The sequence below is a fragment of the Salarias fasciatus genome, chromosome 20, assembly GCF_902148845.1.
Source record: "Salarias fasciatus chromosome 20, fSalaFa1.1, whole genome shotgun sequence".
Lineage (NCBI taxonomy): Eukaryota > Metazoa > Chordata > Actinopteri > Blenniiformes > Blenniidae > Salarias > Salarias fasciatus.
The window spans coordinates 32,976,318-32,989,428 of record NC_043764.1 but is presented as its reverse complement, the minus strand read 5'-3'; the positions used below and the strand labels follow the sequence as shown (position 1 = coordinate 32,989,428).

The 13,111-nt window shown below is 50.5% G+C and overlaps 2 protein-coding genes across 2 annotated transcripts in view; one reads left to right on the top strand and one right to left on the bottom strand.

Annotated features, from left to right (window-relative positions):
- Positions 1-436: 436 nt before the first annotated feature.
- On the bottom strand, positions 437-11,414 carry LOC115407482 (putative uncharacterized protein DDB_G0271974; the record flags this gene model as incomplete). Its single annotated transcript, XM_030117828.1, has 2 exons — positions 437-508; positions 11,364-11,414. Coding segments are annotated over 2 exons (123 nt in total), but the record flags the coding sequence as incomplete, so codon positions are not given.
- LOC115408660 (filamin-A) overlaps positions 4,641-13,111 on the top strand; it is a 53,209-nt gene continuing 44,738 nt past the window's right edge. Inside the window, 1 exon segment of the mRNA XM_075410474.1 lies at positions 4,641-4,752. The gene's annotated coding sequence lies outside the window, so the exon portion shown is untranslated.

The following is a 13,111-nucleotide window of genomic DNA, read 5'->3' as shown; positions in this document are numbered from 1 at the left end:
GCCAGGGCTCTGGGTGTGCTGGTCTCCTCTGCAGTGGGAGGGTCTGGTTCTGCAGCTGGGGGTCCCAGGCCATCCTGGTCTGTTGATGTGTGAGTGTTTACAGACAGGAGAGTCTGGGTCCGGACTGAGGAGCCAGCATGTGACTCAGGATTTATGGACATAAATAAAGCCGCTGGTTGAACTCCCAAAGCTCTGAGAGCCGCTCAGCTGCTAGTTAAATGTCACTCCGTCTCTAAATATGGACCCAGCTCCTTTTATTGAGGGGCTTTCAACATATTTACTCTGCTGTGTTAAATCAGAGCCACTCTGAGAGCTGGACGGACCTGGAAGAGGAGGAAGAGGAGGAGGAGGAAGAGGAGGAGGAAGAGGAGGAGGAAGAGGAGGAGGAGGAACAGGAGGAGGAAGAGGAGGAGGAAGAGGAGGAGGAGGAACAGGAGGAGGAAGAGGAGGAGGAAGAGGAGGAGGAGGAACAGGAGGAGGAAGAGGAGGAGGAGGAGGACGAAGAGCTCTTTGTGTCTGTGTGTGGGGCTGCATGTGAGCATAAATATGTGTGTACTTGTGTGCATGTTATGTGTTTGTGTGTACATGCATGTATGTACACACACACGTGTGCACGCTCATGTGTGTGTGTGTGTGTGTGTGTGTGTGTGTGTGTGTGTGTGTGTGTGTGTGTGTTCGTTTGCAGTGATCTGACTTGAACGATCTTCATCCATGATGTCACTGACAAACTGTACAAGTTTTCAAACATCTGGAGTTTATTAATACATCAGCACACACACACACACACACACACACACACACACACACACAGTCAGCTGTGTTTGTGAGGACATTCACTGAGGCTTTCTCTGCTCCCTTCACCTTAGCCTTAAACTTTACCAGAACCTGAATCAGAGCTTCAGCCTGAACCTGCCCAGAACCTGAACCAGAACCTGAACTAGAACCTTATGTAGAACCTGAACCAGAACCTGAACCAGAACCTGAACTAGAACCTGAACCAGAACCTGAACTAGAACCTTATGTAGAACCTGAACCAGAACCTGAACCAGAACCTGAACCAGAACCTGAACTAGAACCTTATGTAGAACCTGAACCAGAACCTGAACCAGAACCTTAACCAGAACCTTAACTAGAACCTTAACTAGAACCTTATGTAGAACCTGAACCAGAACCTGAACTAGAACCTTAACTAGAACCTTAACTAGAACCTTATGTAGAACCTGAACCAGAACCTTAACCAGAACCTTAACTAGAACCTTAACTAGAACCTTATGTAGAACCTGAACTAGAACCTTATGTAGAACCTGAACTAGAACCTTAACTAGAACCTTAACTAGAACCTTAACTAGAACCTTAACTAGAACCTTATGTAGAACCTGAACCAGAACCTGAACCAGAACCTGAACTAGAACCTTATGTAGAACCTGAACCAGAACCTGAACCAGAACCTGAACTAGAACCTTATGTAGAACCTGAACCAGAACCTTAACCAGAACCTTAACTAGAACCTTAACTAGAACCTTATGTAGAACCTGCACCAGAACCTGAACTAGAACCTTATGTAGAACCTGAACCAGAACCTGAACCAGAACCTGAACTAGAACCTTATGTAGAACCTGAACCAGAACCTTAACCAGAACCTTAACTAGAACCTTAACTAGAACCTTAACTAGAACCTGCACCAGAACCTGAACTAGAACCTTAGCCAGGACCTACAGTGGAACCTTAAAGGGAAAGCAGGGTTTAAGCAGCTCTCACGTTGTTGACAGAATGACGCAGAGCGGCTCGTGGCGGCCCAGCATTCATAGCGACGTCGCTTTTTGATCTTGGATGTCGTCTCCTCCTGTCGTTGTGAAGCAGAATTCACCAGGCGGTGGACTGTTCTAACAGGGAACGTGAGCTGGGATCAGACCGGGGTGAGGCAGGTTAGCTTGACCCTGCTGATGAGGTGTTGTTGCAGTAGTAATCCTGTTGTGCGCGGCAGCTGTAAACAAATCTTCCAGGTCAGAGGTCAACAGAGCCACAGCATGTATCTGGACCCCGGGCTGTGGAGGACAGGCTGAGCGGACCGTGATGAAATGTTGGTGAAACTACTGAGTTTTTGGACGATTAAAGCCGTTTTAGGAGCGGCGTTACCGACGCCCCGTCTGCTAGACCTATACGGATGTGCGCCGCTCGATTTTGGATCTAAGTTTGTCCCGAAGCTCTGTTCAGATCAGAAAAGCCTTCTGGGTGAGGAGATTGTTCTACTGCGTTCTATAAACAACGTGAAAACTGTTTCAACTGAACTTCTCCTTTAACCAGGACCTGAGGTGGAAGGTGGAGGTGTGTGTGTTGGGCCCAGCAGTCAGGTGTGGAGTGTGACGCGACGCTGGAGCCTGAGACATGCAGACCGGGTCCACATGTGGACTCTGACAACCCGGACCGGCTCTGGATGGGTGTTTGTGTTTCAGGGTCCAAAACTTCCCCGTCCTTCACCTTTCCTCCTCCTCTTCCTCCTCTTCCTCCTCTTCTAAGCTCTCTGAAGTTTTGGGTTACTTTTAATGGTATTCCCCTACAGATTACTGATTACATGTCCTACAATGGATTACTTTTATCTTAGTCCAGCGCAGTGGTTCCTGAATGTTCTGCGCCCACGCAACACCAGAGGACCAGTGAGAGTCACAGCTGATGAGACCTGCCAGCTCTCATCTCTTCTCTACCGTCTGGAAATGTGCAAATGAGTTACTGCTGAACTAAGATGTGACAAAGACAACTTATTACTCATCAAATACTATTAATGAAATATTCTGTCCTCTGTCCTCCGTCCTCTGTCCTCTGTCCTCTGTCCTCCGTACTCTGTCCTCTGTCCTCTGTCCTCTGTGCTCTGTCCTCCGTACTCTGTCCTCTGTCCTCTGTCCTCCGTCCTCTGTCCTCTGTCCTCCGTCCTCTGTCCTCTGTCCTCCGTCCTCTGTCCTCTGTCCTCCGTCCTCCGTCCTCTGTCCTCTGTCCTCTGTCCTCCGTCCTCTGTCCTCTGTCCTCCGTCCTCTGTCCTCTGTCCTCCGTCCTCCGTCCTCAGTACTCTGTCCTCTGTCCTCCGTCCTCCGTCCTCTGTCCTCTGTCCTCCGTCCTCTGTCCTCTGTCCTCCGTCCTCTGTCCTCCACTATAGAGGATAAATGGAACATTGTGTATCAGCATTGAAACTTGTGCTGCTGTAAAAATCTTTGGCTTTTTTTAATCTATTTTTCTTTAAATCAAAACTGTTTGTCTGTAGTTGCAGAGTAAAGTCTGTCATGAGGCCATAAAACACCATAAAACACCATAAAACACCATAAAACACCATAAAACACCATAAAACACCATAAAACACTCTCCACTGTTAATGTTCTAGTGTTTTGTTCAACTGGGCCCACATGAAATATGTCGTTTTCATAATGTTGTCATGTAAACACTAAAGTTCAGCCGAGAACCCCTGCTGAATGAAGACCCAGCTGGGTTCTCCATGGGGGACCGGAGACCCCCCCCCCCCGTCAACATGTAATCAAAGTCTATCTGAGACTCAGATGGCAGACTGGTCTACAGGAACATCCTCTATGTCGGCTGAAAAGAACCCAGATGAAGACCAGAAGACCTGAGAGAGGGTCCGGCTGGACCATGTGGACCAGAAGACCTGAGAGAGGGTCCGGCTGGACCATGTGGACCAGAAGACCTGAGAGAGGGTCCGGCTGGACCATGTGGACCAGAAGACCTGAGAGAGGGTCCGGCTGGACCATGTGGACCAGAAGACCTGAGAGAGGGTCCGGCTGGACCATGTGGACCAGAAGACCTGAGAGAGGGTCCGGCTGGACCATGTGGACCAGAAGACCTGAGAGAGGGTCCGGCTGGACCATGTGGACCAGAAGACCTGAGAGAGGGTCCGGCTGGACCATGTGGACCAGGCCGGTTTGACCTGAGCTGTAGTTCTGACAGTGTGTCCAGATGAACCCCTCCAAAGTTCCTCTCCTGCTGGGAACAGGCCTTCCTCCTTGGCCCTCTGAGCTGCCTTGGTGCCCCTGAGGGAGGCCAGCACCACATGTTGAGAAACAGCCTGGCAGACGGCGCAGCTCTTCAGTCAGGAACACGGCCGCATGCAGCTTCTCCACGACCTGCACAGCTTTCACTGAAATATGAGTGTGTGAGGGTGAGTGTGTGACTGTGAGTGAGTGTGTATGAGTGTGTGTGAGGGTGAGTGTGTGACTGTGTGTGAGTGTGTGTGAGTGTGTGTGAGGGTGAGTGTGTGTGTGGACTGCTCCACCTGCTCCACCTCTCCAGGCTGGGCTGGTTCTCGGCTGGGTGAGGTTTGGATGAAGATGGAAGGAGCTTTTCTTTATGTCTTCCTCAGTCTGTTAACCCTCCCTCCACACACACACACACATACACACACACACACACACACACACACACACACACACAGAGTCACCGATGTCTGAATGATGGAGCTGATGAAGATGACTAGATGTTAACAAACTCACATTAAACCTGAAGACTCCAGTGGGCGTGGTCAATATGTCACGGGGGAGGAATGGATGTGTGTGTGTGTGTGTGTGTGTGGGGGGGGGGGGGGGGGGGGTGTACACTCATCTGCACTACGCGTGTGAGGAGGGAGGTCCAGGACTCGCTGCTGCACACACACTCACACAAACACACCCTGTGAGAGCAGAGGAACCGCAGTGCTGCTGCGCGCGGACCGAGCAGACACACACACTCCAGACCACAAGACGCTGCGACGCACAGGTGAGACACACACACACACACACACACACACACACACACACACACACACACACACAGGTCCAGGTGCAGCTACAGGTACAGGTACAGGTGGAGAGGCGCGCAGACACAGAGCGGAACAGAGAGCAGGTTTGTTCAGCTGTTTTCTGTTTGGAGCTGAAGCTGAGGCAGTTGGATGAGGAGCGACACGCGCTGCGTAACGGGCAGCCCCGGGGGCGGCGGGGCGCGCGCAGCGGTACCCGGACAGACGGGACGTGACTGGGACTGCGGCGGCGCCTCATCCAGCCGGCTGGTCGGTGCGCCGCGCCGTGGACGCGCCTCATCCAGCCGGCTGATCGGTGCGCCGCGCCGTGGACGCGCCTCGTCCACCTCTCTGTCCGTGGCCGTCAATGAGGCGTCGGCGGCTCTGCTCGTGACCGATGCTTTAATTAAGGGTCCGCGCCAAATAAGGTAACACGCGGACACGAGCCGCTGCACTCCTGCGGGGGGCACGGCGGCGGCCGCGTGCGCCCTCCGCCGCCGGATGCGGGCTTTGCACCGCGGAGCGCGCGCAGCGCACGCAGGGTTAATCTATGAGCTCCGGGGCCACGCGCAGCTCTGTCTGGCTTCAGAGCAGTGGCAGGACAGAGGCTGTCCACAGAGGGACACAGAGGGACACAGATCGAGGGACCAGAACTCTGACCTTTGTCCTCTCAGACAGCTGAGAGGAAGAGGTGATCAGCGTGGACCACATCAGGGACAGGGTCTGATGGAAACTCTGCATTCTGCTTGAAAATGGATGAGAAACGGTTCAGGTTCAGGAATTATTTTTTCAGTTCTGAAGGAGTCTTGATCGAAAGTATCAAACTGAAGGACAGACAATCCGTTCTCTCTGAATTCAGCCAACACCATCAGCTCAGCTCTTATTGCTCTGGAGGGTGGGAAAGTGGTGGCCTGTGGGCCAGATGTGGCCGTCAGCGTGTCCCCGGTGCAGATGAACCCACTGAGCTGGGCTGAGATCAGATCGGTCCGGCTGAATCAGACCGCTGGAGGCTCCAGGTCTGGATTTCCGTTTCCTCTCATTTCCTAACAAGTCCTCACCAACTGACGAAGAGGAGAAGAAGACGTGTTCCATGTTCGGTCCGACGGCGTCCAGGTCTGATCACAGACGGAGGACTGGACAAAGGTCAAGGGTCAAAGGTCAAATTTATTTATATAGCACATTTAAGACACAGTAGCCACTGCCCAAAGTGCTGCACACTTTTTAAACGAGCAATAAAAGATAACAAACAAGAAAGAAAGAAAGAAAAAGAAAACTATTCAGAAAGTTTAAACGTATCAGGCACACTGTCTGCTTCAGCTTGTGTTGGAGGCCGATGTGAAAAGATGGGTTTTGAGCTGTGATTTAAAAATTTCAGTCGAGGAAGCAGATCTGATGTTCAGAGGGAGACGGTTCCAAAGCTGTGGTCCCGCGACTGCAAAGGCTCTGTGGCCTCTGCTCTGACACCTGGAGCGAGGACGTGCTCGGAGTCGCTGGTCACATGACCTCAGGGCTCTGGCAGGCGTGCACAAACACAACATTTCTGGACAAAGACGAAACTGGAGCTCGATGTCAAATCTGTCAAGCTCTGTAGAGCAAAAGAGACAGAGACCTTCTGACAAATAAAACTCATCTGCTTTTATTATTATCATTATTATTATTATTATCATCATTATTATCATTATTATTATTATTATTATTATTATTATTATTATTATTGTTAGTAGTAGTAGTATTCTTTGTGCCTGCCCTCAGCTAAGCGCTATCCTAGCCGGGGTCCCTGGTTTAATTTTCTTAAACTTATTCTTCTGATGCAAATTTTGGCGCGTAACTAGTTGCGCACCGTTTGCAGCATTATTATATTATTATTAGAGCTGTCATGCGATCAAAAAAATAAATCTAATTAATTACAGGATTTGTAATTAATGAATCTAATTAATCACATGCCTATAATCGTGCCTATGTGCTTGGGATCAGACTTTTTTTGGCCGGACCAATCACGCTCTGATTTTTTTTGGCCGGACCAATCACGCGTCGTTTAGGGCGGGACATGAAGCTTTGACGGAAGCAGGAAGTGACGGACTGCTAATAATATTAGCATGACTAGCGAAAACAATGGATGTCTCGACAGCCATTAAATCTGTTTTGGATGAATCCTCTATTGCGTCTTTAAAAAACGATCAGCAGGAGGTTTTTTCTTTGCAGTGATTGGCTGAAACCAAACACGGTCCCCGAACAGATTCACCGAGTGAAATCCCAGATTGACATGAGAAGCACTTCATTGCTGCTCATGTCAATCTGGCTTCTGCCAGGTTAGCAGTGCAGGACTCATCAAATGAAAACACTGAGAAGAGAAGATTTGAAATCCACGTTCTTGTTAAAGCGATACTTCAACATTTTGGCAAATTGGCCCATTTAGCGCAATTCCTCAGTCATCAGAGCAGCAGACTGACTGTTTTTGTGAGGGCGAGCTGTTGTTTATTCAGAGGTGAGTTGGGGAAGGTTTTCGGGACGACACAATGGAAGTGGATGGTATTTTTGTTCCCCCTCGTCAAACTCATCAAATACACAATCCAACAACCCCAAAACACTTTGGTGGACACGTTATAATCCACACATTCACTACGCTGTGAAATATTAATGCAAAAGTACCAGACTGAGTTGTTTTTGCGAAGATTGCTCAGACGGAACTACTTACTAAACATGGCGTCTGGGCGTAGTGATCTCAAAAGAAAAAGTAGTTCCCAGTATTTGCTTCAGTGTCGTAACGCTACAGTATTATTTGCTGGTGTTCCACAGCATAGTGAATGTGTGGATTATAACGTGTCCACCAAAGTGTTTTGGGGTTGTTGGATTGTGTATTTGATGAGTTTGACGAGGGGGAACAAAAATACCATCCACTTCCATTGTGTCGTCCCGAAAACCTTCCCCGACTCACCTCTGGATAAACAACAGCTCGCCCTCACAGAAACAGTCAGTATGCTGTTCTAATGACTGAGGAATTGAGCTCAATGGGCCAATTTGCCAAAATGTTGAAGTATGGCTTTCATGATGACTGAAGCTCAGTCAGGACGTCTTCTCCAAAATAAATTCTAAACCCAATCAGACAACTTAAACAACACTTTCAGTGTGTTTCATTAAAGAAATTCAAAAGAAGAAAAAGTAAGTACGAGCAAACCCATTCAGCCTGGTGCACTATTCAAAAATGCAGCACAAATATTGATAAAAAAATTCTGAAATAAAATGAGGCTGAGTCTGAAATCACCACTGAAGCTAAAGACTAAACTAACTTAATACATCAGTTTAAGATGAACAGTGCAGTGTACGAGCCTCTGAATGAGACAACCGCTCCGTTCACTCTGACTCGCCACTCAAGTCTGCTGGTATTAATCTGAGATAAGAAACATTTAGTGCTTTAATTTGCAGTGTAATTAATTAATCACTAATTAATGCACTAAAGTGACAGCCCTAATTATTATTATTATTTTATTATTATTATTATTAAGGGGTATTGGTTATTATTATTATTGGTCCAGGTCTGGATCTGGGTCCTGCTCCTGGTGCAGGTCCGGGTCCAGGCCCTGGCCCTGGTCCTGGCCCTGGCCCTGGTCCTGGCCCTGGTCCGTGTCCTGGCCCTGGTCCTGGTCCTGGTCCTGGTCCTGGTCCTGGCCCTGGTCCGTGTCCTGGCCCTGGTCCAGGTCCTGGCCCTGGTCCTGGTCCTGGCCCTGGTCCGTGTCCTGGCCCTGGTCCTGGTCCTGGTCCGTGTCCTGGCCCTGGTCCGTGTCCTGGCCCTGGTCCTGGCCCTGGTCCTGGTCCTGGCCCTGGTCCTGGCCCTGGCCCTGGTCCTGGCCCTGGTCCTGGTCCTGGCCCTGGTCCTGGCCCTGGCCCTGGTCCTGGCCCTGGTCCGTGTCCTGGCCCTGGTCCGTGTCCTGGTCCTGGTCCTGGTCCTGGCCCTGGTCCAGGGCTGTGGCGGGCTCCTCCAGTCAGGCAGCACTCTGTGTGGATATGAGGCTGAGGGTTTGGAGTGCGGCCGGTTCTCAGAGCCGTTCCAGACCTGTGGTTCCGGACCGGGCTCATGACGGTCCTGCTGGGACTCTTCCTGACCGCTGGGAGTCCACCACGCTCCGATCGCTTCTGTCTCAAAGCAGGACTGACTGAAGTCCCAGCAAAGCTGTGCTGAAGGCCTCCTCCCGTGTGCAGGACTAGTTTGTTTTCTCAGACGTGAGCGTTCTTCGGTTCTTCTGTTCGTTTATTGGACTTTGTCTACTAAATTGAGGAATTCTCTTTGTTCTAGTCAGGTGTCCTGTAATTTGACACAGCCTCATCATGGACCGTGTGAAGCAGGAAGTCCCACTCATTCAGAGATCAGGCTGTCAAAAAGCCAGCGTGCCTGGTGAAGGAGTGTCTCTGAGGACAGCGTGCCGCCTGGCTGGTGACGGCGTGAGTCCTCAGAGAGCAGGAAGCGGCTCACAGCACAGCCGTCCTCGTTTCAGCCGCCCAGTGCCCCGGCGGCAAACCACCGCCGTCTGCAGGAGCTGCACGGAAACCACAGCCTGCAGGAGGCTCTGCACCGGCTCACGGTCTGCGGTTCGACTTCCTGAGCTGAGTCGAGCCTGGCTGACGGGGCGGGGAGGGGCACGGACGGGGACGGAGGGGGACGGAGGGGGACAGAGGGTGATGGAGGGGGATGGAGGGGACGGAGGGGGACGGAGGGTGACGGAGGGGGACGGACGGGGACAGAGGGTGATGGAGGGGGACGGAGGGGGACGGAACGGGGACAGAGGGGGATGGAGGGTGATGGAGGGGGACGGACGGGGACAGAGGGGGACAGAGGGTGACGGAGGGGGATGGAGGGGGACAGAGCGGGACAGTTGGAGAAGGCGGGGCAAATAGAGGACAGTGGGTAATGTTTGGCTCAATGTGGAATAACAGCAGGACCTGATCTCTAAGCTCTTCTCTCCAGTGTGTGTGTGTGTGTGTGTGTGTGTGTGTGTGTGTGTGAGATCAGTTGCTTCCAGTGACTTTACCTTCATGTCCCTGGTGGGACGGACTGACCAATCAGTGAGCAGCTTTCCTCACAGCCCTGTGCTGTCAGACCACTTCCTGTTTCCATTAACGTCTCTAAAGCACCTGGAAGGAAGTTAAACTCTGGCAGACCACTGTGACCAAGCTGAGGGAAATAATCCATCAGTATGGACGTCAGTTGATCTGTGGATCAATGGAGAGCAGCTGTGCTAGCATTAGCATTAGCATTAGCCAGATGGAGTCCGATGGAGCAGCAGCCTCACTTGATTCTATTGATCCTCTGGAGATAAAATCAGCAACTCTTGGTCTGGTCTCTGACTCCTGGTCTAGTCTCTGACTAAAGGTGTGGTTCTTGACTCTTGGTCTGGTCTCTGACTCCTGGTCTAGTCTTTGACTAAAGGTGTGGTTCTTGACTCTTGGTCTGGTCTCTGAATCCTGGTCTAGTCTTTGACTAAAGGTGTGGTTCTTGACTCTTGGTCTGGTCTCTGACTCCTGGTCTAGTCTTTGACTAAAGGTGTGGTTCTTGACTCTTGGTCTGGTCTCTGAATCCTGGTCTAGTCTTTGACTAAAGGTGTGGTTCTTGACTCTTGGTCTGGTCTCTGACTCCTGGTCTAGTCTTTGACCCCAGGTCTTATGTTTGACCCCTGGTCATTGACTCTTGATGTGGTTTTTAACTCCTGGTCTGGTCAGATCTCTGGTCCCAGTTTCCTGGTCTCAGGTCTCAGACTATGGGCTGAGGGGTTACCGGTGGAGTAGAGACGGTGTGGTGGTGCTGGAAGACTTGCTGCAGTAATGCCAACACTGCCCCAGACAGCTGAAACCCTTGAGCCAGGCAGCATTTGGCCGCTCAGCCCTCTGAGAGCTGACAGGACAGGAGGACAGTGTTCGTCCCTCAGAGCAGACTGATCAGAGACCACAGTCTTCGTGGGTTCTTCGTGGGTTCAGGGCTCTGCTGCTCATCCCTCAAATGCATGTGCAGAGCCGGAGTGAGGGCTGTGGGGGCGGGGGTCCGAGCTGCAGGACCCCACAGCGCCACTAGAGGGAGCCATCCAGCTGTCCGGAGCTGAGCTCTGCTTTGGTCCAGTTTACATGGAGAGTCCAGTCCCAGCTGGATCCACAGCAGCTCGAGTCCTCGTCCTGTCGGGACAAACATCTGGACATCTGTGGAGATGAAGGGATGCTGAGGATTCAGGCTGCTACTGCTGCTGCTACTGCTACTGCTACTGTTACTGCTACTGCTACTACTACTACTACTACTACTACTGTTACTGCTACTACTAATGCTACTACTGCTACTGCTACTACTGCTACTGCTAATGCTACTGTTACTGCTACTGCTACTACTACTGTTACTGCTACTGCTAATGCTACTGTTACTGCTACTGCTACTACTACTACTACTGTTACTGCTACTGCTAATGGTACTACTGCTACTGCTACTACTGCTACTGCTAATGCTACTACTGCTACTGCTACTACTGCTACTGCTAATGCTACTGCTGCTACTGCTACTGCTACTACTGCTACTGCTAATGCTACTGCTAATGCTACTGTTACTGCTACTACTACTACTGCTGCTACTACTGCTACTACTGCTACTGCTAATGCTACTACTGCTGCTGCTGCTACTGCTAATGCTATTGCTAATGCTACTGCTGCTACTGCTGCTACTACTGCTGCTACTACTGCTACTACTGCTACTGCTAATGCTACTACTGCTGCTGCTGCTACTGCTAATGCTATTGCTAATGCTACTGCTGCTACTGCTACTACTACTGCTACTACTGCTGCTGCTAATGCTACTGCTACCATTGCTACTGCTGCTGCTCTGCTGTGTTTACAGCTCAGAGTAAAGTCCTGTCGGTCACACAGTGACAGCATTACACTCTTAGTTTCATGTTTACTGGCTGATTTTAAAGCGGTACTTCAACATTTTGCCAAATTGGCCCATTTAGCACAATTCCTTAGTCATTTGAACAGCCTACTTACTTTTTTGTGAGGGCAAGCTGTTGTTTATCCAGAGGTGAGTCGGGGAAGGTTTTTGGTACAGACACAATGGAAGTGAATGGTATTTTTGGTTCCCCTCGTCAAACTCATCAAATGCATTAATGCAAAATTACCAGATTGAGTTGTTTATGCGAAGATTGTTAAGACGGAACTACTTACTAAACATGGCGTCTGGGCGTAGTGATCTCAAAAGAAAAAGTAGTTCCCAGTATTTGCTTCAGTGTCGTAACGCTACAATATTATTTGTTGGTGTTCCACAGCGTAGTGAATGTGTGGATTATAACGTGTCCACCAAAGTGTTTTGGGGTTGTTGGATTGTGTATTTGATGAGTTTGACGAGGGGGAACAAAAATACCATCCACTTCCATTGTGTCCGTCCCGAAAACCTTCCCCGACTCACCTCTGGATAAACAACAGCTCGCCCTCACAAAAACAGTAAGTCTGCTGTTCAAATGACTGAGGAATTACGCTAAATGGGCCAATTTACCAAAATGTTGAAGTATCACTTTAAGTCAGGGAGCTGGGGGTTTGTTATGGAGCTGAGAAGCATTCTTTAGATTCTCCCTGGACCAGACACGAACACTCACGCACAAACACACACACACACACACACACACACACACACACACACAGGCCTTGCCGGTGACTCGTGGCACTGAGCTCCTTTTTAGGCAAAACGCTGCAGAGGGACTGATCTCTCGGAGAGGAAAGGAATCCACAGCCGTCAGAATGTTTGTCTTACAGGGACACTTCACTACATCAGCCTCGAAGCTCATCCTCCTCCAGCAGGACTTCATGTAGGGACGAGCACGGCTCCCTCTAGTGGAGGTGGCAGTTATCACAGGTGACAGGTCAGGATGGATTAGCAGGACTTCAGAGGCCTTGATGCTCCGTGCTTCCAGCAGGAGGCCGGAGAGATGAGGACCCCAGACTCTGCTCAGCTCCACAGCGCCCCCTCACCACTCCCTGCAGTACTGCACTCTGCAGCTTCCAGGGAACAGGCAGATCAATAACACTAATTCACACAGTGACAGCTGCTGTGCCGGTTTGTTTTTGGAGCAAGAACGACATGAGCAACACCAGCGGAACGTCGATTAATCCGTGAAGAAAAAACATGGATCATGTTCCGACAGCCATGAGTTCACACCAGGTTACCTCCAGGACACCAGTCAGTCTCATCACCTACAGGAGAGGTCTTTTTACTTTTCATGACTTGTGACTTGAGCTGCAGCTCCTTGGGTCTCCTGTGGGGGCAGTGTGGCGAGGACCAGTACCAGAGGAGGTCAGGGTGAGAGGGCACAGGGTCACTGC